This window comes from Cavia porcellus, unplaced genomic scaffold (genome assembly GCF_034190915.1).
Source record: "Cavia porcellus strain 051 isolate PalLab524CR breed Dunkin Hartley unplaced genomic scaffold, mCavPor4.1 scaffold_22, whole genome shotgun sequence".
In the NCBI taxonomy this organism is placed as follows: domain Eukaryota; kingdom Metazoa; phylum Chordata; class Mammalia; order Rodentia; family Caviidae; genus Cavia; species Cavia porcellus.
This window is the reverse complement of record NW_026947505.1, coordinates 49,665,774-49,687,620: the sequence shown is the minus strand read 5'-3', so window position 1 is coordinate 49,687,620 and position 21,847 is coordinate 49,665,774. Positions and strand designations below refer to the sequence as shown.

The window sequence follows — 21,847 nt, the reverse complement described above, 5'->3', positions numbered from 1 at the left end:
GCTTCGCAGAGCTGCAGGTCCCAATTTTCACCAGTCACCAAGAGCCAATACAGCTTTTCCCCTTGGATCCACTGCTCACTGCACTGCGTCCTCTCCTTAAGGGTCTGGGATTTGTGGACTCCCGTTATCAGCAGCCACAGTCTCAGCATGACCTTGAATGTCCGGGTGTGCCTAGTACAGTACGGAAAGGGCTCAGTGAGCACGTCGGGCTTCAGCTTTCCACTCGCGCTTTTCCTTCCTCTTCCTAGTTTTATTTTTCTCTTTGGTTACCACCTTGGTTAATAAGAATCATTATCCATTCGTCTAGCCCTCTCCATGTTGTCATTTTCTAGCATCTGATCTGATTTCTTTGCAGAGACTCTACACCCAGCCCCCTAGCAAGCTGCCATTTTTTTCTCTAATCCACAGCTTCTTCTTTCCTTTCCCTGGAACACAAAGAAAATTCCAAACAGTTCCTCATGTGCCATCAACACCTGCCTCAAACTCCACCTTTGGCCAGAGGAGGATCTCAGCTCCACCAGGTGTGCAGACCTCTCTGCGTCCTCAATAAAGGCCTTTTTCTTGTTGTGCTTCTCTATTGTGCCAGAAAACCTAACAAGTTTCTCCAGCAGTTTCTATCATTTCCATTTAATCAAGAGTTTTTTGTTGCAGATTGACAATAAATACATATTATACATAGTTCTTGTTGCTTAATCTTCTGAGATATCACATTGGTATCAATAGAGTGAATTGTCTGATTTTTTTGTTATTGGAATGAGGCTTTCTGTACATGACGAAAGCCTTGGACTCTATTATCTCCTCTCTTTCTCTGTTTGAGAAAGGGAGATAGGGGAAGGAGGGAGAGAGAAAGAAGGAGGAGGGAGAGAGCAGAAGGAAGAAGAGAGAAACAACTCTTCATCAAACTGGACATGGTACGAGGCACTTAACAATACTGCTGCTGTTTCCTTTCATTTGCTCTCTTCACTTAAAAGTCCCCACACCTAAATTTGCAACCCTTTGAATCACAGATTTACACACACTTCTATCTGTTCTTTATATTTCTTTTTTTGTTAGACAGAATCTCCTTATATAGCTCAGACTGTTTTTGAACTATGTTTATCCCAAAGTCCAATTGCATATCCTCCTGTGCCAGGTGCCGCGGCCAGCGCGGGGAAGGAGTCAGGCGAGAGACTGAAGACACAGGGAGACCAGTTGCTCAGGAGGCAAAAGGCGATTTATTGAAGGACTACAGAGTTTTTATAATGTTTCAAAACAAAGAGCAGTACAAGTCACTTCAGGACACTTTCTTGTGCACACAGCAAAGGTAAACATGCTCCTGGGCCCGTGAGAAACTTCTATGTTGTGCAGCCCAGGAGGTAAACATGTTCTTGGGCCCATGAGAAACTTCTATTGTTTATGTTATGAAGCTTTTCCCAGGTTAATATCAGCGCGATGCTTTGTCTGGAAGGCTGAGGTCACTGTAGGATGAGGAACTGATTGAGGTCCAGCTTCAGTGTGTGGTTTCCCACACCCGTTCACTGCTGGACCTCTGGCTCCTGCTCCCAACATATCCCCCTTATTTCTTAGACAAAGCGTCGCATGGGAATTTCATTAGCAGTTGATTCTAACTTAAAACGTTTTAAGTCCAAACGCACATTTCTCATTTGCCCAACAACAATTCTCACAAAATATGGAAAGATTGTTATCATGGCGATAAATGCTAGAGCTCCAATCACACAGATCTTTGTAACATATAGTATAATTATGATGGCACAAATGCCGTGAGAGTCCATATACACTTTTGCTTGGGTATTTTTGTCTACATTCTGGAATATGCTCAGGGGGATTACGTTTTCCCACTCTAGTTTCACTGCTGTTGCAAAATACATACATCATATCTACTCCCCAGTGCATTCCATTAGTAAAGTTTCCATCCCAATCAGAATATCTTTCTATTAATGTACAATTCTTATTCGTTTTAGAAAAACATAGGGGTAATGAAGCAGACATTCCAGTATAATTATATACAATAGAGATAGGTTGTATATGAGTGGAAGAAGGAAAACTTAAGATACGAGTATTATTTACATAAACAGTAACATCATCGTTGTCGCCCCATGACATAGGGTGCAACAAAGGAGGATTAGGTACAAATGCCCAATAATTATCTGCCCACACAGGCATATAAAATGTATGCAAAACCCAAATAATGCTTAACAGTTGAGCCAAAAACAGAAGAGTTTCATCTCTTGTTGCAGGAGGCCTTCTGGTCGTTGTTCTCGTCCTCGAGGTCATGGTTAGTCGAAGCATCGTCCTGCGCAATTTTTCTATCTTGCTCTTGGGCATGTCGTACACAGCGTTCTGGGATCCACCTGGGTGTATCAGCGTCTGTGGGAAAAACACAAACATACCCTCTTCCCCATATCAATACTGGGTCAGGGCCATGTAATAGATTAGTTAATGGGTCTTTCCAATAAACCATTGGCTTGGAGGGCAAATCAGGAGACCAATGTCTCTCAGCTGCAGATCTATTGGAAGCATCAAAAGTTAAAAAATTAAGAACATAAAGAGCATGGTTAAGAAGGGTTTGGGGAGAATACTTATACCATCTCCCCCTTTTTAATTTCTTTAATGTGTTTTTTAGTGAGAGATTAGCACGTTCAACAGTTCCTTGTCCTTGAGGATTATAAGGCAATCCAGTAACATGTTTAATATGGAAAGTCTGACAGAATTTGGCAAAGGGTTTACTAACATATGCTGGGCCATTATCAGTTTTAATGGATCGAGGAATGCCCAGGATAGAGAAACAATATAGTAGGTGTTGTATTACATGGGTGGCAGTTTCTGCAGTCATAGGTGAGACAAGCATGTAATGAGAAAAGTCTATGGTAACGTGTAGGTATTTTAATGACCCAAAAAAAGGATAATGAGTGACATCCATCTGCCAGATGTCATTTGGACGGAGTCCTCGAGGGTTGACTCCAAAATGCGGTACTGGAAGGAGAGGCGCACATGAAGGACAGTTTTTAACAATTTCTCGTGCCTGCTGCCGTGTTATACCATATTGATAACGTAAAACCTGCTGTTTTCAGTACTATAACCAAGACAAATAAAATTTACATCATCTCGAGCTTTCTATAACTTACAATATACCTCCAAGTTTTATCTTCTTTCATATTCTGGCACAGCCAGACATTTTACTTGAAGACGAATCACTTTCTTTGTCCCTCCTTTTTACTATCACCAGTCAATTACCTTTTCTCTCACTTCTCAGACAACATTAAAACTCACAACAAAACCCTTGAAGTCACCTTCTAGTAGTCTAAATCATATTTAATTATTTTATGTCTTTTTGCCATATTAAAATGCTGTTTTGTTTTGTTTTGTTTTGTTTTGTTTTTAAAAAAAAAACTATAACCTTTTTACTGGCTCAATTACAGCATGACCTGGTTTTCACTTAGTAAAATTGATATGATTCTTAAAAACCATACATATACACATATATGTGCACATGTTTACATTTTAACTAGAAAGAAAAATACTCTTTTTAAAAGGCATGCCAAGGTTGCAAGCAATCAGTTGAAGACTTACATATTAAACAAGGCGCCACAACATTAAAGACACAAACAAACAAAGGTTGTTTCTTGCACAGTTTGGTGAGCTAAAGGAAATAATTTTTCTTATTATGAACCTTGGATCTAATAAGCCATATGGATCCTGCAACAGAAATGGGCAACAAGCCCCTAAGTTAGTAACAAGTTTAAACAGGCAACCAAGGAGAGGGCATTTTTTTTTTCTCAGCTGTACCATCATTAATCATGTCCTTTTTAACCTGGAGAGAAAGATTGTGAGCTCACTCTCAAACCTCGGGCCAATGGTCTAAGGTAAGGGAGAGAGGAGATGAAGTTGTCTGTCCCATCTTATCCTGGAGAAAAAGAGAATAATAACAACAAACAGGGAAGACACAGACAAACACAAAAAATTTACATTTCAGAACACAACTCACAAGCCGGCATCACGCACACACATACCAAAACCACCAGGTGGAAACGAACCGGCGGAGTATTCCACCGCGAACGTAGCCATGCCTGAGATTAAGAGTCTCATGCTTTACCGACTGAGCTAACCAGGCTGCTTGTAACAGGGTGGCTCAGAGAGTGTTGGCAGAGCAGAGGGCGGGGGTGGGGGGTATAAGGAGGATGCCACATTCTCTGAAGATTTGGTTTTTCTTATAAAACTTTCTCGAGTTCTTTTTTCCCATTTACTAGACTCAGAGTCCCCTTTTAAACAGTCCTTAATTAGAGTCCAAATCAGAAACACATCCACAGGAACCTTCTCAGGACCCCAAGCACAATAATAATCCTTAATCTTTTCTCCTACTGTTTTCCAAGTCTCAACATTAACCGTTCCCTGTTCGGGAAACCAGGGGCAAACCTGATGCACAAAATCAACAAACAGATGAATTTGAAGCTTAGCTACAGGAATGCCCCTACTCTTTAACAAAGAGGAAATAACTTGTTCAAAAAGTTCCCGTTCTGATGACGGGGAGTTACCCATTCTCAATCCCTGCGTGTATGCCACTCCCTGCTACTTTCACTTTTCACTTACCCGGGTCCTCTGTAGCAGCGGTCTTCTCGGAACTCCCGATTCTCCTTCCACTGGAAAAACGCTCCGAATGCTTATATTCCAAGCCCCAAGTTCGGGCGCCAAGCCCCACGTTCGGGCGCCAAGTGCCAGGTGCCGTGGCCAGCGCGGGGAAGGAGTCAGGCGAGAGACTGAAGACACAGGGAGACCAGTTGCTCAGGAGGCAAAAGGCGATTTATTGAAAGACTACAGAGTTTTTATAATGTTTCAAAACAAAGAGCAGTACAAGTCACTTCAGGACACTTTCTTGTGCACACAGCAAAGGTAAACATGCTCCTGGGCCCGTGAGAAACTTCTATGTTGTGCAGCCCAGGAGGTAAACATGTTCTTGGGCCCATGAGAAACTTCTATTGTTTATGTTATGAAGCTTTTCCCAGGTTAATATCAGCGCGATGCTTTGTCTGGAAGGCTGAGGTCACTGTAGGATGAGGAACTGATTGAGGTCCAGCTTCAGTGTGTGGTTTCCCACACCCGTTCACTGCTGGACCCCTGGCTCCTGCTCCCAACACTCCTGCCTCACCCTCCCAACTGCTGAGATTATAGGTATGCACCATTATATATGTTAAAGATGTGGAGAGGAGAGAGACCACCCAAGTACACTCTGTAACAGCACCCATGAGTATTTAATCACTCCTTGGGCTGAGTTACAAATAAAAAAGAAATCTTCAGGAAGTGAGTGTAGAACAAAGGCTACAAAGGGAAAGGGAGGAATTTGCTGCCTTTGAGGAATTTGGGTATACGGGTAGTGTGGTTCTACTTCTCCAAACAGGCAGTGCAAATGGACATGGCTTTGTTATTCTGTGGTTTCCTAACATGCCTGCCAGCAAGGGCATCACCTTATGGGCATAACATCCCTGTCTCTTTATTGATACAAAGAGAAAAAGAGTAAGGGAGGTGGGCACTGTCTCTCATGCCTTCTTCCTGCAGGACATGTAGATGGTATGGACACCTTAATTGAGACAGAGAGTTCTTGGGGGACAGGATGCGGCAAAGGGTGGTGTGTGTTTAGTAAAGACCCAGACATGGGAAGGACTAGAGTGGCTTTATAGATGGCTGAGGATATGGAGATATAAAGCCAGTAATTTTGCGTAAGAAAGGCTTGGACTTGTTTAGCAGGGAATGAGCTAACTGCAGGGTCCTGTAGAGAGAATCAGGAACCGTTGAGAGGAGCAGCAGGTGTGCATTTGTGGGGTGTGGCAAAAGGAACAGGAGAGCTAGCCAGACAAGAGAGTGCAGAGATGAGAAGGGAACACAGGGCAAGGATGAGCATGGGCACGAGAAATGATTTCTTCTTCGAGACGAGACAATTGATTTGAAATCATAACAGTATTGCAAGTAAAATATGCAGCGAGATACATAGATACATGCAAGGGAAAAACAACTAAGAAGGGATCAGTCAAGCAAGAAATCAGTAGAACACAGTTTTATTCAGGAGCTATGTGTCTCATAGGTGAACAGCCATCAGGGTATTGTAGATGACCAGGAAGGGTCCTTCCACTTGGGCTGTAGCATATTTCTTTTCAGGCCTATTGTAGATTTGGGAGACAGTCTTTAATGGGGTTGACCTCTTGGTTGAGATTTGGTCTGAGCAAAAAGGTGTGGACATACAAAATTTAAATGCATTGTATCTCATAGTTTCCCAGGGGGTAGTTTAGATATAAGGGAGAATAACTGGCAGTAGGAAAATCCAGTCTTCATAGAACTGGAGCATGAGCCTAGTGAGGTGGGCCTTGAGAAGGTCATGATCTCTCTCTACTTTTTTTTTGATGATTAAGGCTGGTAGAGCGTGTGGAGGTTTTATTAGATACCAAGTGATTTAGGCATCTTCTGGGTAATTTGACCAATGTCTGATTGAATGTCTAGACCACTGTCTGATTGAATAGAGGCAGAAAGGCCAAACCAGGGGATAAAATCAGACAGGAGGGAATTGACAATGACTGAGGTCTTTTCTGACCTGGTAGGAAGGTTTCCATTGATCCAGTAAAGGTACTGACCCAGACCTTAACTTTTGTACCTGTGACATGTGAATGAAATCAATTTGTCTATCTTGCTCAAAAAAAAGCCTTGCTCTTGACTGTAAGAAAAGGAGGGTTACAGTTAGAAGGTGGTGTCTGATTGGCAGGAGACTCTGGAAGAAGGGGAGAAGCAGCTTCAGTGACCACAGCAGGAGGCTCAGTAAGGGGCTGCCTGGGTGGAGGGCAGCGTCAAGGTCAGTTGGATCTATTGTCAGGGAAGAGTCAGGCAGAGGATGTGCAGGCAGAAGGGAAAGAAGACCTGGGAGAAGTCGAAGGAGGAACACAGGAAAAGAAAGCTATGAAGTGCAAAACAGAAAAGATGCCTGGACACCAGGTATCTCAGCGGATCAATGCGGGTGAATAGAGAAGTTTTAGGTTTTTGAGGAGAAAGGCTAGTATGGTAGATGGGATTTGGATTCTCCCATCTAAAAAGGATGGGAGAATAGAAGGAAGATCTCCCATGGAAAGCAGAGGGAGCTCATTGTTCTACTGGGCATGAGAAAATCAAAGTGGCAATAAGGTACACAGTGGATGTCGCCAGCTGGAACTCAGGGCATAACAGGGTGTAGGTGTGTGATCAAGGCATTCTTTACTATAGCTGATCAAATGCCGGGGGAAGTCAGCCTTCCTGGGGAATTTCCGTGAACATTGCCAGATTCAAGGAACATGGAAAGCAGAATGAGCCTCTCTGTCTCAGTGGGTGAGGCAGGGGGGAGATCATCAATGTATTGTATGAGATGAGAGTAAGGAGAGGAAAGGACAGCAAATGATGGGCCAGGGGCTAACTGAAGTGATGTCGCTCCCCTGAAAACCCTGTGGCAAGACAGGCCAGGTTAACTGATGGGATGGATGAGTGTCAGGATCTGTCTGGTGAAGGCAAAGAGAAGTTGTGAGGAGGGTTCAGGGTGATAGTGAAAAAGGCATCTTTTGATCTAAGACTGAGTAATGAGTGGTAAACAGAGGGATGGGGGACAAGAGTGAGCAGGAGTTTGGCATCACAGGGTGTGGCAAGGACAATCTGACAGCATGGAGATCTTGTACCAGTGTGTAAGTGTTTTCTGTCTTCTGTACTGGGAGAACAGAAAATTTGCAAGGGGACATCAATGGGGATTAAGAGGCCATGTTGCAATAGTAAAAAATACCAGGCTGTAGTCCCCATAAAGCCATGTCAGGAAGGGGATACTGTCATTGATCAGGGTAGGGGTGGTTTGGCTTGACAAGGACAGTATACAGTTGTTGAGATGAAGCCATGGGTGGGGTGGAGGCATCCCAGACTCTGAGGTTGAGTTGAGGAGAAATGACATTAGCTGCACAGGGGGGTAAGGGGACAAGGAAGAAGATGTTAGCTTGGTTAGAAGTGCTAGTTGTGTCCTGGGCATTGTCAGAGTAGCTGATAACTTGGTTAAAACATCTCACCCAAAAAGAGGAATGGGACAGGTGAGAAAGACTAAAGAGTATAGGAGAAGGTGTTGACCCAACTGACATCGATAGGGGGGTGGGGATCTGGAAACTTTATCATCAGTGCCTACACCAGTCATCAGCCCAGAAAGACCAGTCCTTAGAAAGAAAGAAGGGTGGAATGACAGGTCCCCTAACAATCAGGAAAGCAATAGACTTACCCTCCATCACCAGAGTTACTCAAAGTTCTGCTTTTGAGATGGTCCAGGGGCCTCTGAGGCCTTTGGTGAGCTTTAATCTTTGGTGGTCAAGCCAAGAAGGTCTAGGAATGAGCCAGATGTGAGTCCCTGGGGTTGTAGCCCAGAGGCAGCAGGGATAACTGTTAGTGTTGGGCAATCTGACTTTCAGAGTGGACCCCCATAGGAAGGCCATGGCCTGAGAGTATCTTGGGCTGTGGGTGTTACCTAGGCCAGATACTGTTTGTCAGCATTTGAAGCATTGCCCTGGAGGGGTGTTCTGGTCAGAGTGCCTTTGATTTCTTGTGGTCAATCTAGTAGACGACCTTGTAGGGGATTTCTCACATTGGAGGGCAGCATTTACAGCTCCGAAATGTGCTGTTTAGGTAATATTGATCCAATGGGGAAGTGAGTCATGTAGCAAGCAGTCATGGAAAGACCGAATAACTTAGCTGTCTATGTTTTTCTCTCTGAAGAGGTGTCCCAAACTTCCATGAGGGAGCTAGGGCTGATGACTATTCTGGGTACTTCAGGCTGAAGGGATCATAGTCAGAGACACTCTCCAGACGTCTATTTAAAGGCCCGCAATAGAGGTCAGGTGCTCTTCTTTGGGTAGGCATATTTCAGTGTGGAGGAGACAAGGCCAAAGAAACAGTTAAGTAAGCATGAGCCAAACAATAAAATTAACAAGTTATCGTGAATATAACCAAAAAATATTTTTACTAGGAAGAGCCAATAATGACTATCCACAAGGAGTTTTAGAATACAACATAGCTAGGGGTTGGGGATTTAGCTCAGCAGCCTAAGCACCTGCCTTGCAAGCAGGTGGTCGTGAGTTCAATCCCCGGTACCAATAAAAAAAATTTTTAAAAAGAATACAACATAGCTTTAATTTTCTGTTTAGTATCTTGAATAGTCATTGATATATTAGCAAAACTATTAAAAATGTGCACACATTTAGCTTTTATAACTGTACACATACCTCCTTGTGCTCCTTTCAGGTTCTCTAAGGCCCTTTGATTTTGGAGGATGACTTGCCTCATATATGAATGGTTTAATATATTTTTATTTATGAGACAGAGAGACAAATTGAGGTGCTATTTAAGCCCCATTGAGTGTTTGACAAGGGAAGAAGGCCATATATTTAGCAAGATGTTTGTTGTGATGACTCAGTGTATTTCTGTACCCATACTAGAAAAGAAGTAGTTTGTGTGTTCATAGGAGTATTTTGATGGTTGCTCACATTTGGAGACAGTCTTTGGTTCTCAGGGATTGAGTCGGGTGTGATGTATACAGGAATTGAGGCTTGACACCTTGACAGCTGGTAGAGTTGACAGGATCGTGGTGTATTGTCCGTTTTAAGTTAGTTTTGTAATAGTTGGTAATCCCTTTTTTGTGTCTTCTCTAGTGAGTAACTAACTGCTACTTTGGAGGTCATATAAACCGATGATAAAAGTTTACCTATCTCTTTGACTATACTTTTTTGCTGTGTATTTCAGATCATATTAACCAAAAGTAACCTCTTACTCTCTATCAAGGACAGATAAGCATCCTCAGGCATTACTTCTAGAACCACATACAAAGCCTCTCAGCTCCTCTGTCAGTATCAGTTTCCAGGATGAGTCAAGGTCTTGCTTTATCATATTGCTTGCTGTGAAAGTAGGGGAGAATTTTCTGTCTTGGTGACTGTCTTTTGGCACATTACACATTGTTGATCCCTGCCCTCTGGAACCCATCAGTCTCCCTGTTCAGGATATTGGATGACTCACCAAAATTGTAGGAAGTCATAGAAACGGTTTTTCATATCAAGGTACTCACTGACGTTGGAAAGCCAGGATCAAACTTTTGCTCCCCCCTACCTCCAATTATCCCCCTAGTTTTAGTCTGTAAACTTTAGTTGTTGAATACCTGGAAGAGAAGGGATCACTTATATCAGTCAGCATATGCAAAGCACAAGTGTATTTCTTTCTTGATAGCTGCTCTCCTCGATCTGAAGCTGATAGGGAATGTCTGGGGTGTAATGTGAAAGGCCAGTATCACAGGGGGGCCTCTTTAAGACAACAAGAGCTCTGGTTAAAGTCCCTCCAGGGAGGACCACTTTAGCTCAGGTTTTCAGCACCTAATATGTTAAAGGTGTGGAGAGGAGAGAGCACACCCAAGCAGGCTCTGTAAAAGCAACCATGGCTATTTAATTACTCCTGTAGGTGCATGCTGAGTTACAAGTAAAAAAGGAATCATCAGAAGGAGAGAGCAGAACAGTCTTAAGGGGAGGGGAAGAGCTTGCTGCCTTGAAGGATTTGAGAGCAGAGATAGCGTGGTTGCGCTTCTCCAAACAGGTGGAACAGATGAATGTAGCTTTGCTCTTCTGTGGTTCCGATGCCCTCACCTGCTAGACTAACATAGTCCATCTTATTCATCTAACCACACATAATTCTATTGCTTGATTTTAGCCTCAGGTGCCACTCTCTCATATGGGTGATAACTACAAATTTATCTTTACCTTTTAGAGCTAATATATCAAGTTTTCTCCATGGTCACAGAAACATCCAGGGTATAACTCTTCATTTTTCCTCTCCTCATACTCTTTCTGTCTTACCCTTCCTTTATCAAATTGAGTGCTAACTACATGCCAGCTGCACAGAGTATAAGCATTAAAAAGGATTTATAGTCTTAGGTACTTACAAGTTTAATCTCAAATGGAATTCTGACAGTATTTAATGTGCTTATTTATGCAAATAAATCAGTAAATATTATTGGTTGAGTTTCTGCCACATGAACAGAACCAGGATAGGAGGTAAAGTTATCAGTCAGTGGTATAAAAAAAAATACTGGTTTACAAACAGAAAATGGGATTTGAAATCAAGGGGGTCTGGATCTAAAATCTTGTACTAGTACTTTGTCATTATATTTGGGTGAGGTACCCCCAGTATCCTCTGTAAAAGACTGATTTTTCAACTTGTAGGATGGATATGATAACTGTAGGTTTGTGAGAGTATACTACTATGAGTTATATACATATATGCTATAATAGTCTTATCTTGAAAATAATTTTGGATATAGTATGCATAGGATGAACCAATATAGCTATATATCTTACCTATAAAGAGAAATATATTTACAAACCCATATTTCAACAGGAAATTCTTAAAATGATATACCACTTTTATTTCAAATAAATTGATATATAAGTGTCTCAATCTAATATCCCACAGGATGATAGATGGGCTTTAAAACTTAACTATCGCAGACTTGACTATTGTTACATTGTTTTTACCTAAGAAGATTTTATATAAAATGTTTGAGTTTATTTTTGGAATTATATAATGGTTGTTGTTGCCTTTACTTCATGCACAAAAATCATCTGTTGGAGAAAATGATACAAACACAATATTGACTTAAAGCTTTTAAAGCTCTCTCAGCATCTTTATTAAAATTTCACCACATGAACCAGCATGGGAAGAAAAATCTTTCTGATATTATTGTGGTTCTTTTTTTAAAAAACTCAACATAAAACACAATGTTATTTTAGCCTTTCTCCCCTCCAAATGTGTGCTTCCTAATTGGGTCACTTTTGGGAAAACAAAGTTGTTTCCTTTCTCTGGTCAGCTTTGCCTGTCACCAAGCTCAATTCTGACTACCATGAACATACCTCCACTCTGTAGACCTGAAGGGCCACAAAATAAGCAGCGGGCATGTCCATTATCAGGGTTATTATTACTCATTCCCATCTGCTCCTCTTTTGACCCAGTCTGGGGTGTAACCCCTGCTTCCATCAATTGTGTTGATTGCTTGTATTTAAATCGTAGACAAGCCCCTGAATAGACATTCAACTCTGAACAACTAGTTACTTAACACCTTTGGGTATCAGTCTCCTCCTCTGTACAATGATGATATTAATTGTACACATCTTGAAAGATTATTGAGAGGATCAAATGTACTAATAGTTCAAAAGTGCTTATAGGGATGACTGGCACAGTAACGAATAAATACCGGTCATTATTAATATTAATCCTACCCCCCAAAAAGAGGGCAAGCCTTTGGCATGTGTGCTACTGCATCTCATACCAAGAACACACTAGTCTATTCAATGTAGAGGCTCAGAAAACTTTCTAAAGGAGATATTCTCAACAAAGAGCCACAATTAGCCACTGTTATTTTACTCAAATGAAACCTGTGTCTCAGGAAATGGAAATGCTACCAGTAATGCCGACTCGAGAGCATACCCTAAAAATACGTTAACAAAAACAGTACACATGGGCATTTGCAGTGGTTTTCATGTGGGAGGTGAGTTGCCTGACAGAAACAGGGAAGGCATGCTCAATTTGGCAGCCTTTGACATGAGTAACTCCTATTTTGGTGAGAGTTTCCCCTGCTTTGATTTAAATGTTGACACTAATCCTGTAAAATACTCCCCTGAATAAGACTGCAGCTGATATTCCACAGAGATTTGTCTGTGAAACAATTCCTTGCACCTTACGTCTTGCATCACACTTCTTTACACAGAGCTTATTTTAAGTCAGATGTGGGGGGAGGCGAAAGCACTGGGTCTTGTTTTTAGGGACTTAAACAAGTCAAGACAGGCCCCATGAAAATTAAGCTCTAACCATAACATTTCAGATTCGCATATTGGTTAAGTATATTCATCAGCTGAAGTTACTTTTCACACTTACTTTGTAGCGATAACAGGCTGGGCCTAAGTAAAGTAGAAAATTGTGCAGTGTGTTTCTTATCTTGAAGGAGAACACAATTTTATATGTGAGAAAGATCCAGAGACAAATCATTATAACATGAGAAATCTGCTGTAAGGCTCATTTTTGAAGTGCCTTAAACACAAGGAGAAGGTAATAATTAAATGTTCTTTTCAGAATCATAGTTTAATCCCGAAATAAGTGCTTCTGCCTTTTCACTGTGCTTGCCTTGACAGCTCCTAATAATCCAGTATCTTGGGTCCACCTTTATATATCTTATTCTGCAAACACAAATCCCTGTCATATAAATTATCTCACGTTTCATAAAACAACCATACCCCTTGTTTCTAGTTTGGGTTGGTAGGTAGCGAGAATCTGCACATGGTTGTGGTGTTAACTACTACGGTAAGGTATTTGTTAGCACTCAGATCGTCAGTGATAAGAGGACATTTTACAAGCCTGGAAAAAGAAAATATAAATGTTAAAAATGGCCAGTTAATGCTGCTTGGTGGTATACACCCTTAACTGTGGGAGGCTGAGCTAGGACAATCACAAGTTGTGTTCAGTTTGGACAATTTATAACTTAATAAGCATTATCTCAGAAATAAAAATAAATAAATTAGGGGCTGAAGATATACTTCAGTGTGAAAGCTAGGTTTAATCCTAGGTACTGTTAAAAAATGAAAAAGAATGACGGTATGGCCGGTCAGTGCACAATGTATGCCACCTAATGGATTCTCGACATTATTATTATGTCAGTTGAAAATCTTTTAGTCCTAAATATAAAGCAGAGAAGCAACAGAAATAAACAAATGCTCAGGGGATATCTTGATAGTTCAGCAGTATAAAGGTTTTATTATAACTACCAAAAAAAAAGATTTTTACAGGTAGCACTATATTTTTGATGTGATAATACATGTTCAAAAGTATTAATATTAACTTAAATCCAAATGAGAAATAGAGGAAAAACCTGTTTGTGCTACACCATGTTTTAAAATAATGTTCTGAAATCAAGGTTCTTCCTATAAAGGAGTTGTCAAGCAAAAAGTAAAATTAGAATATATTTTTGGTATTGGACAAGAGAAAATAACCTCATGCAGAGAGATTTAAAATATTTTAATAAAATTCAAGGCATAGAGACTTCAGTCGTGTTTTATTCATCTAAATAAAACTATCATAATAAAAGGTCTTGGATCCTCTTCTGGGATGTAAGTGAAAACAATTAAACAATGAAATACATTCTTTCTTTAGTTTGAACAAGCGATTATCTCAGGGATGGGAAACATTGGCTACTTTACATACGAGTAATAATTTATTGCTCGTCTTTGGTATAAATGCATTTCATCTGTGAAAACTGATTTACACACTAATAAAAATATTCTCTTCTCCAGGACCACAAACAACTAGACTTTTCTTTTATTCTTATTTTTAACACTAATAATTTTTTTTTGTCTTTTTTGTTTTTTATCGGTATCAGGGATCAAACTCACGACTGCCTGCTTGCAAGGCAGGCGCTTATGCCACTGAGCTAAATCCCCAGCCCCAACACTAATAATTTTGACATGGAATAGATTGCACATAAAACTTAACATACTGCTCCAAATACAGTTACAACTCAAATATTTACTACATATTGATGTTTGGGAGGAACAAAAAACAAGCATAAATTAAGTCTTTAGCAATTTCCTCCTTTCTCTTTGTCAGGAATTGAATCCTCCATTGGAATACTCAAAGTGTGAAGTTGCTGTGTTTTGTCCTGTTCATCTCTTCCTTCCTAAAACCTCTGGCAACTAATGATTTTTTAATTGTCCTCCTATTTTTTCCCATGATGTCATATAATTGGAATTTTATGCAGTATTTTTATTATGGCTTCTTTTCTTTATTAACATGGTTTTGTTCCTCTGTGCCTTTTTGTAGCTTCACAGAATATTTCTTTTTAGTGTTGAATAATAGTTCATTATGACAAAATGGGATATTACAAGAAGTTATCCACTAGTCTTTTAAGGACATCTTAGTTGCTTCCAAATTTTAGCAGTTATAAAATTGTCATAAATGCAAGTGCAAATTTAAAGTTTTCAGTTCATTTGGGTAAATACCAATGACTATACCATCTGTTAAGAGTAGATTTACTTTTGTAAGAAACTGTTGTCCCTTCAGCCACATTCAGAACTATGCTGATTCATTTTCACTGGATGGGCTGGATGTGGTAGCTCACTCCTATAATCCTAGCATTCTTGAGGCTGAGGCAGGAGGATCACTGTGAGTTCAAGGCCATCCTGGCCTACAAAATGAGTTCAAGGTCACTTCAAACTTCACAATGAAACCCTTTCTCAAAAAAAAAAAAATCCAATTTAGCTGTCAATTTTCTTACTCAAGCTGACATCCATTACTATCACAAGACCTACATAGAGCTTTTCCACATTCTTTTTAGGTGGGGGCGGGGGAAGTAGGTACAAGGGATCAAACTCACAACCTTGCCTTTGCAAGGCAAGCTCTTATGCTACTCAGCTTATCCCCAATCCTATTACTTAATTAATATTTTAAAGCCTATGGGATCTATAGTGATCTCTCCTCTTGCTAGCTGGGTTTTAACATTTCTTATATCTGAGGAAAAATGTTTCTTTTTATTTTTGTATGGCTCATAGCTGATTGACATTTAGAAGCTAGATGTTATTGATGAAAAAGAGTAGGTTCTCCAGTTATATTTTCTAAGGGAGAGTATAAATAACCTGACATTTTATAAGTGATAGACTTCTTAATAAAGAAAATACATCTAAAATTCTCTGATAGAGAAGAACCTATAGGCTGGCGTGTAGCTCCGTGGTAGAGGGCTTGCCTAGTGCACATGAGATCCTGGGTTTGATCCCTGGCACTGAAAGAAGAAGAAGGGGAAGGAGAGACTGAAAGATAGATATATGGAATTCCCCAAATTATTCACTAGATTTTATACTGCATACCCATTAATTATAGTTAGCAGTTTTTAAACTTCTGCTTTTTACAATGAAATTTAAGAGTTCAGTATGAATCTCCCTTTCATTTAGCAAGTCAAAAAATCACCCTTGGAATTTTTGGTCATTCCCGTACAAATATATTTTGGACACTTTTTTCTTTTTTAACAAAATCTTTCCATGATTGCTACCACACACAACTAAGTAGTATATGCCAAATCCCACATTTTATAATAAATTTTCAATTATGTCCTATAAATTTATTAAAATACTAATCACTGTGCTAACTACAACCAAGTTACTCCCATAAGTTCTTTGAAATTTCATGTAAGCATATTAATTAATTACCAAAATATTTTGGTGAAACATTTTTAAAATTTTTGGTAAAACATTTTTTCAAAATATTCCCTTTGATAAATAAGACTTCTGTTTCTGACATTATAAATCTTATCAATTTTACCCTTGTGTTTTAACTATATAACCAGCTAATAAAACAATTCAGGCACAGAATTAGAAACAAAATAGTATTTCATTTATTTTATAACTTTTCTCTGATAGCATTGACATTTTTTTATTAAGGAGAAAAAGAAAAAAAAGCAGAAATAGGGTATAAGTTATACAGAATTTCAGAAAAAATAAACAATAGGAAATCACTAGTTAATAGATTACATATTGTTATCTTAGAAATAGTTGTTCAAGTTACAAAATTAAAGCATATAAAGTGAACTTTCAAACAGTGAGACTGCAAACAGTTCTGTTCAATGATCTAACAAAACTCAGTAATATGGTTATCTATCTTATACACTTAAATATATATGCGGTTGCATTGACATTTGATATAAGCATATCTTTAATACATGAGCATTCAATTTTCTGAAGCCAAGAACACTTTACTATAAATTTTGCTGTTGAAACTGGGCTCTTATTAACTATAGATGAATTTTAATGAGATAGTTAACACTTTTATTTATTTATTTAGGCGAGTACTAAGAATTGAGCTCATGACCTTGCATTTGCCAGGGAGATGCTGTGCCACTGAGCTATATCACTGGTCCCAACATTTTTAACTTCTTTAATTTTTTCACATTAACTCAAGAGATTTACAGTGTTTCCTGAGACTTCTATTCTTTTGTATGTAACTCCAGTGACAAAGCAAAGGAGCAACGGCCAGAGTGAGTCCAGGGGAGGGAGGAGACGAGGAATATCAGACCCTCGAGGGAACTTCCTGGCCAGGACTAGGAAAGAGAAAAGGGATTTCTTTGTTCCTTTACAGCACAGAGAAAATTCCAACAAAAACAGAGAAGCCTAGGGGAAAAGAGAAGTTGGTATTGTAAAAAAGTAAGTCTTCTTTGCTTTTTATTTTCTTATATTCCTTTTTTTCCCCCCTTATCTCTTTTCTGTTCAGTTTAGAATCTTTTACTTACAAGGCAAAGAAATGCATTCAGATTAGTTGTCATAAAGATTTAATGTCGGACATTTCTCAAAGGAGACATATGATCCAGGTGCCCGGGTGCACATCTGTAATGCCAGCTCTTTGGGAGGCTGAGGCAGGCAAATTACAATTTTGAGGCCAGCTGAGACAGCATAGCATGAACTTGTTTCAAAATTTAAAAACAAAAAAGTAAACGGGTTAGGAATATAGCTCCATGTAGAGTGCTCTTGAGGTTAATCCTCAGTAGCACAGGGGGAAAAAAAGACATGATCGGCAGGTATGTGAAAAAATATTTAACACCACCATAGAAACGAAAGTAAAACACAGTACAAATCACCTCTCACCTATCGTAACGGCTAGTCTCAAAAAAGCTAAAGATAGTCAAATGTGTGCAAGGTTTTAGAGAAAAAAGGAACACTTCCATACTATCATAAATGAATACAACCACTGTGGTAAACCCTGTGGAGATTAATAGAAAAATAAAAATGGAACTACATGTGATCCAACAAAGCTATTACTAGTTATACATTCAAGGGAAATGAAGTCAGTAAGTCAGAGACACCCCACCATTACATACATTGCAGCACCATTCATAACAGCCAAAACATGGAAATAACCTAAGTGTCCATCAATGGATGAAAGAATAGAGAAAACGTGGTGTGTGTATATGCACAAAGGAAAACTATTCAGCTGTAAAAAGAATGAAATCTTTTCCTTTGTGGCAACATGATGAATTTTGAGGACATGATGCTTAAGCTAAGCCAGAGACAGAAAAAAGTTGACCTCTTAGACGTATAGTGGAGAACGGTGCTTACAAGAAGCAGGGGTGGTGGGAAGCAGGAGTGGGGAGCCATTGGTCAAATGATTCAAAATTTCAGTTTATATATGAGAAATACATTTTTAAATTGATTAAGCAGACTGAAGTAGACAGGGTAAGATATTAAAGTGTCTTGTAGGTTCTAAATTTGGAGAATAGTGGGAGCCCTGAAGAATTTCCATTAAGGCATAACATGAGATATGTGTTCTAGAAAGATCTCTCTGATAGTAATGTTGCTGGTAAATTGGACAGATGTCATTAGAGGCTCAGAAACCAGTTAGAAGGCTACTGTAAGCTTCAAGGCAGGAAACTGATAGAATGAAAATAAGCTGTTGGAAGATAGACCAGGACCTGGTGATTTTTCCTCTTGAATACTCTCTAAACCAATTCTCTAATACAGGTCCAGTCTATTCTGTGTGTGTGTGTGTGTTTTTTTTAATCAGTGGTATGCACAAGCAAGAATGGAATGTGGCTGTCTCCTTGGCCTCTAGGGAGAACTGCTTAGAGAACTCCCCCAACTGCTCTACAAAACCTTAATGTATTTTCCCTTTGAACCCTTTACTATCCGACCTCTCTACCTTCTAGCCTATACTTCTAAACTATATTTTCCTTCCTTGACTGTTCTGCTCTCCCGTGCTCCCTTGACTGATACTGGCAAGGAATCCCTAATATTCCTTCTCTCTTCTACACAGTGAACATTTACTAAGTTCTTACTATGGTTAGAGAGGAGGGCGTAACCAAAGAGCAATTCCTCCATGATATCTCAAGCAATGAGTATATCTTCAAGATACAACAGCAGGTATATAAGATACATACATACAGCAGACTGAGCAGTAAATGAACCCATCAGCAAGGCAGAATAAGGATGATAAAAGTTTCCAAGCTTCACTATTTGCAATCAATTACAAAGGTATAGACAAGCCTTTTTCCTTTCGGAGGCATTCTCTGTTACACCAGCATGATCTTCTAAATCTACTTTGATTTTCAAGCATGTAAACAATAAAAAAAAATTACTGTTTAGAGCTGAAAAAAATGGACTTGAGCTACCTATACTTGCCCTCAAGTCTAGAAAAGTGATCCTTTTCTTCAAGTACTGCTTAATCAATGGCCAAAAGTCCTTGCTGATTTCTGGTCTCTAGCACAACAAATGAGGGTAGGAGGAGAGCTGGGAAGAAAATCAGCTCAATGACCTCCAGGGCCACATTCAATGCTAGTATCAAGTGCTCTCTCTCTCTCTTTCTCTCTCTCTCTCTCTCTCTCTCTCTCTATCTATCTATCTCTATCTCTGCCACTTCATTTATCTTAAGAGGCTGAAGAAAATATTTGTGGTTCATTTCTGAGCAGAAGTAAAGCTGTGTATGAATTCAGGTCACTCAATGAGAAAAGGCAGGAGAGAATAAACAACAGCAGAACACATGGGCGTCTGCTTCAGAGAGATTGGCAAGCAGTCCACACAGAGGATCCGCACCTCTAACAGTTGGATGAAGCCCTTAAAGTTCTCAGGGAAGCACAGCTGGGAACAGTTTAACATGATCAGTAGCAGCTGAAAAATGTTAACATGTGACAGAAAATCCCAGAGGAATGATATCAGGACGCAGGGGGGTATCTGTTTAGGTTAAAGCATGCAAAGGATTAAAACAAGGCTAAAACCAAAGCTGGAAATCCTGCCTTAGAGGTTAAGGCAATGATATGAGATAAACACATGGAATTCTTTTAGCCAACCAAGTGGACTCCCTCAGAAGCGTGGTAAACAATCTCTGTCATGGCTGCTGTGTCAGGGTAGTAGACAGTAGCCAAGGACAGTTACACGAAGGCTTGTTGCAGTTTCAGTGAGGTTGCTTCTGCCTCCGACACCCAGAAGACCAGAAAGTTCCCTTGAAAAGATCAGTCCTCTTGGAACACGATCCCTCTGGTCCCCCCATGGTCCTCTGCCTCATTGTTCAGCTCCCTGTAATAGAATACACAAACATTTTATCACACATAAAGCAGGTGAGTTACAGTTACATACACTGATAGCAAAACATTCTTTTGGCATAAAGTGACAAATTCAATGACATTTTCTAGCATGTTTGTGGACCCTCTTTTTTTTTGCTCACGTGCCCATGTTCCTTACAAACTAGAGCTTATTCAGCTTCCCTGTTAAGAAGAAAGTGAATTCACTTCTCTTTGCATCATATGCTGGTCTTCCTTTCCAGGTTATGTCCATTTAACTGCTTAAATCCACAAACCGTAAGTTAATTTGTTTATAAAACTACCCCCTACTCCATATTCCTGGGTCAGAAACTGCACATTAGCTCTGCTGTAACTACTTTTCCTGTAGAACTTTTTCTGAAAGCTGTTTTCTTCATTTTTTTCCCAATGATTTTCCTCACCTCTGAGGGTTTCTTCAGGCTCTGTGGAGTCCACATGATCTCTGTCTGTTCTGTACTTGCTATATGACACCACATGAAGCATCATCATAGCATCTCTTTAGCCAAACATCATTGCATTCATAATCTCACCATTTAAATTGTTATGCCATTTAGTCTTCATCTAATTTTGTTTGGAGGTGGAAGTTTATTTTATACTATGTAGTTAAAGTGTATTAGCAGAGCAAAGGAAAGTCAAAAAAGTTCTAACCTTTGCAGTAGCCAATCTGTTCTAAGTCACTTAATACATTGAAAAATTAATGGAGATGGTCATTTTCTCCTATAGCGGAGAGTAGTGATATTTGTTACAAATCAAGGCAACCCACATTCGCTGTTCTTCTACCATATATGACTACAGTCATCTCTGTCTGAAACAAAAGTCTCACAGCTTAACAGAGCCGTGGCATTTCACTGGTTTAATTACAATGCTTATTTTTATCAACACCCAGCAGCCCAGTAGTCCCAGCACATTTTTAGAAATCTAACAAATAAGCAAATGCATCCTTAGATCACAGACACAGTGCTCCTATTTTGTTTTGCACAGAAAAGAAGAACACTTATCACACGTACACATTATTTTTTTCCATTTTAATACATTTCACTGCATTTTTTTCTGGAGAAATGACACATAATTTCTAATATTATAAACCATCATGAGGATTTCTTTCTCAGGAATTAACAGAGACAGCCTATGAAAATCTTCTGTAATAATGTTAAATGTCTCTTTCATGTTTCAAAATGGATTCACGACTGAGAAAATAAGTAAAAAACAAATTAAGGTGACAGAAGCAGCCTGGAGAATAACGGGAAGAGTGTCACAGTAACCCCGCAGGACTTTGATTTGAGAAACCGCTCACATGGCTTGACCAGTAAATTCTTCAGAACGCAGGGAAGAATAATACTAATCTTACACAAATTTCTTTTAAGTAAAGAAAAGCAGGAAAATTTCTCACCTTGCTTATGGGGCCAGCATAACCCAGATAACAAAACCTGAAAAGAACATTATAAGAAACATAAATTATAGCTCAATCTGTCTGATAAAAATAAATGCAAAAAAAGCTTTTAAATAAATGATTGGATTGAACCTATTAGAAACTTGGCTCTTAATTCACAGCAATTCAAAATGCATTGTTGATGTAAACGTAAAAGTACTGAATGTAATAAAGCTGTTTGTGGAAAACATGGTGTTAGGCAAAGATTACTTTCGGCACAAAAAGCATTAATAATAAGGGCAAAATGATAAACTAGAATTCATTAAATAAATAAAACATCTTTATCAAAA

The 21,847-nt window shown here is 39.4% G+C and overlaps 1 protein-coding gene across 1 annotated transcript; it reads right to left on the bottom strand.

The window, feature by feature from the left end:
• Window positions 1-1,155: 1,155 nt before the first annotated feature.
• Window positions 1,156-20,614, bottom strand: LOC134472175 (uncharacterized). Its single transcript, XM_063233349.1, has 4 exons — window positions 20,530-20,614; window positions 11,922-12,086; window positions 4,588-4,778; window positions 1,156-2,367 (listed from the first exon to the last, which is right to left on the bottom strand). The coding sequence occupies exons 1-4, from the start codon at window positions 20,612-20,614 to the stop codon at window positions 1,609-1,611; spliced, it is 1,200 nt and encodes a 399-aa protein (XP_063089419.1). The 3' UTR covers window positions 1,156-1,608.
• Between the last annotated feature and the right edge of the window lie 1,233 nt (window positions 20,615-21,847).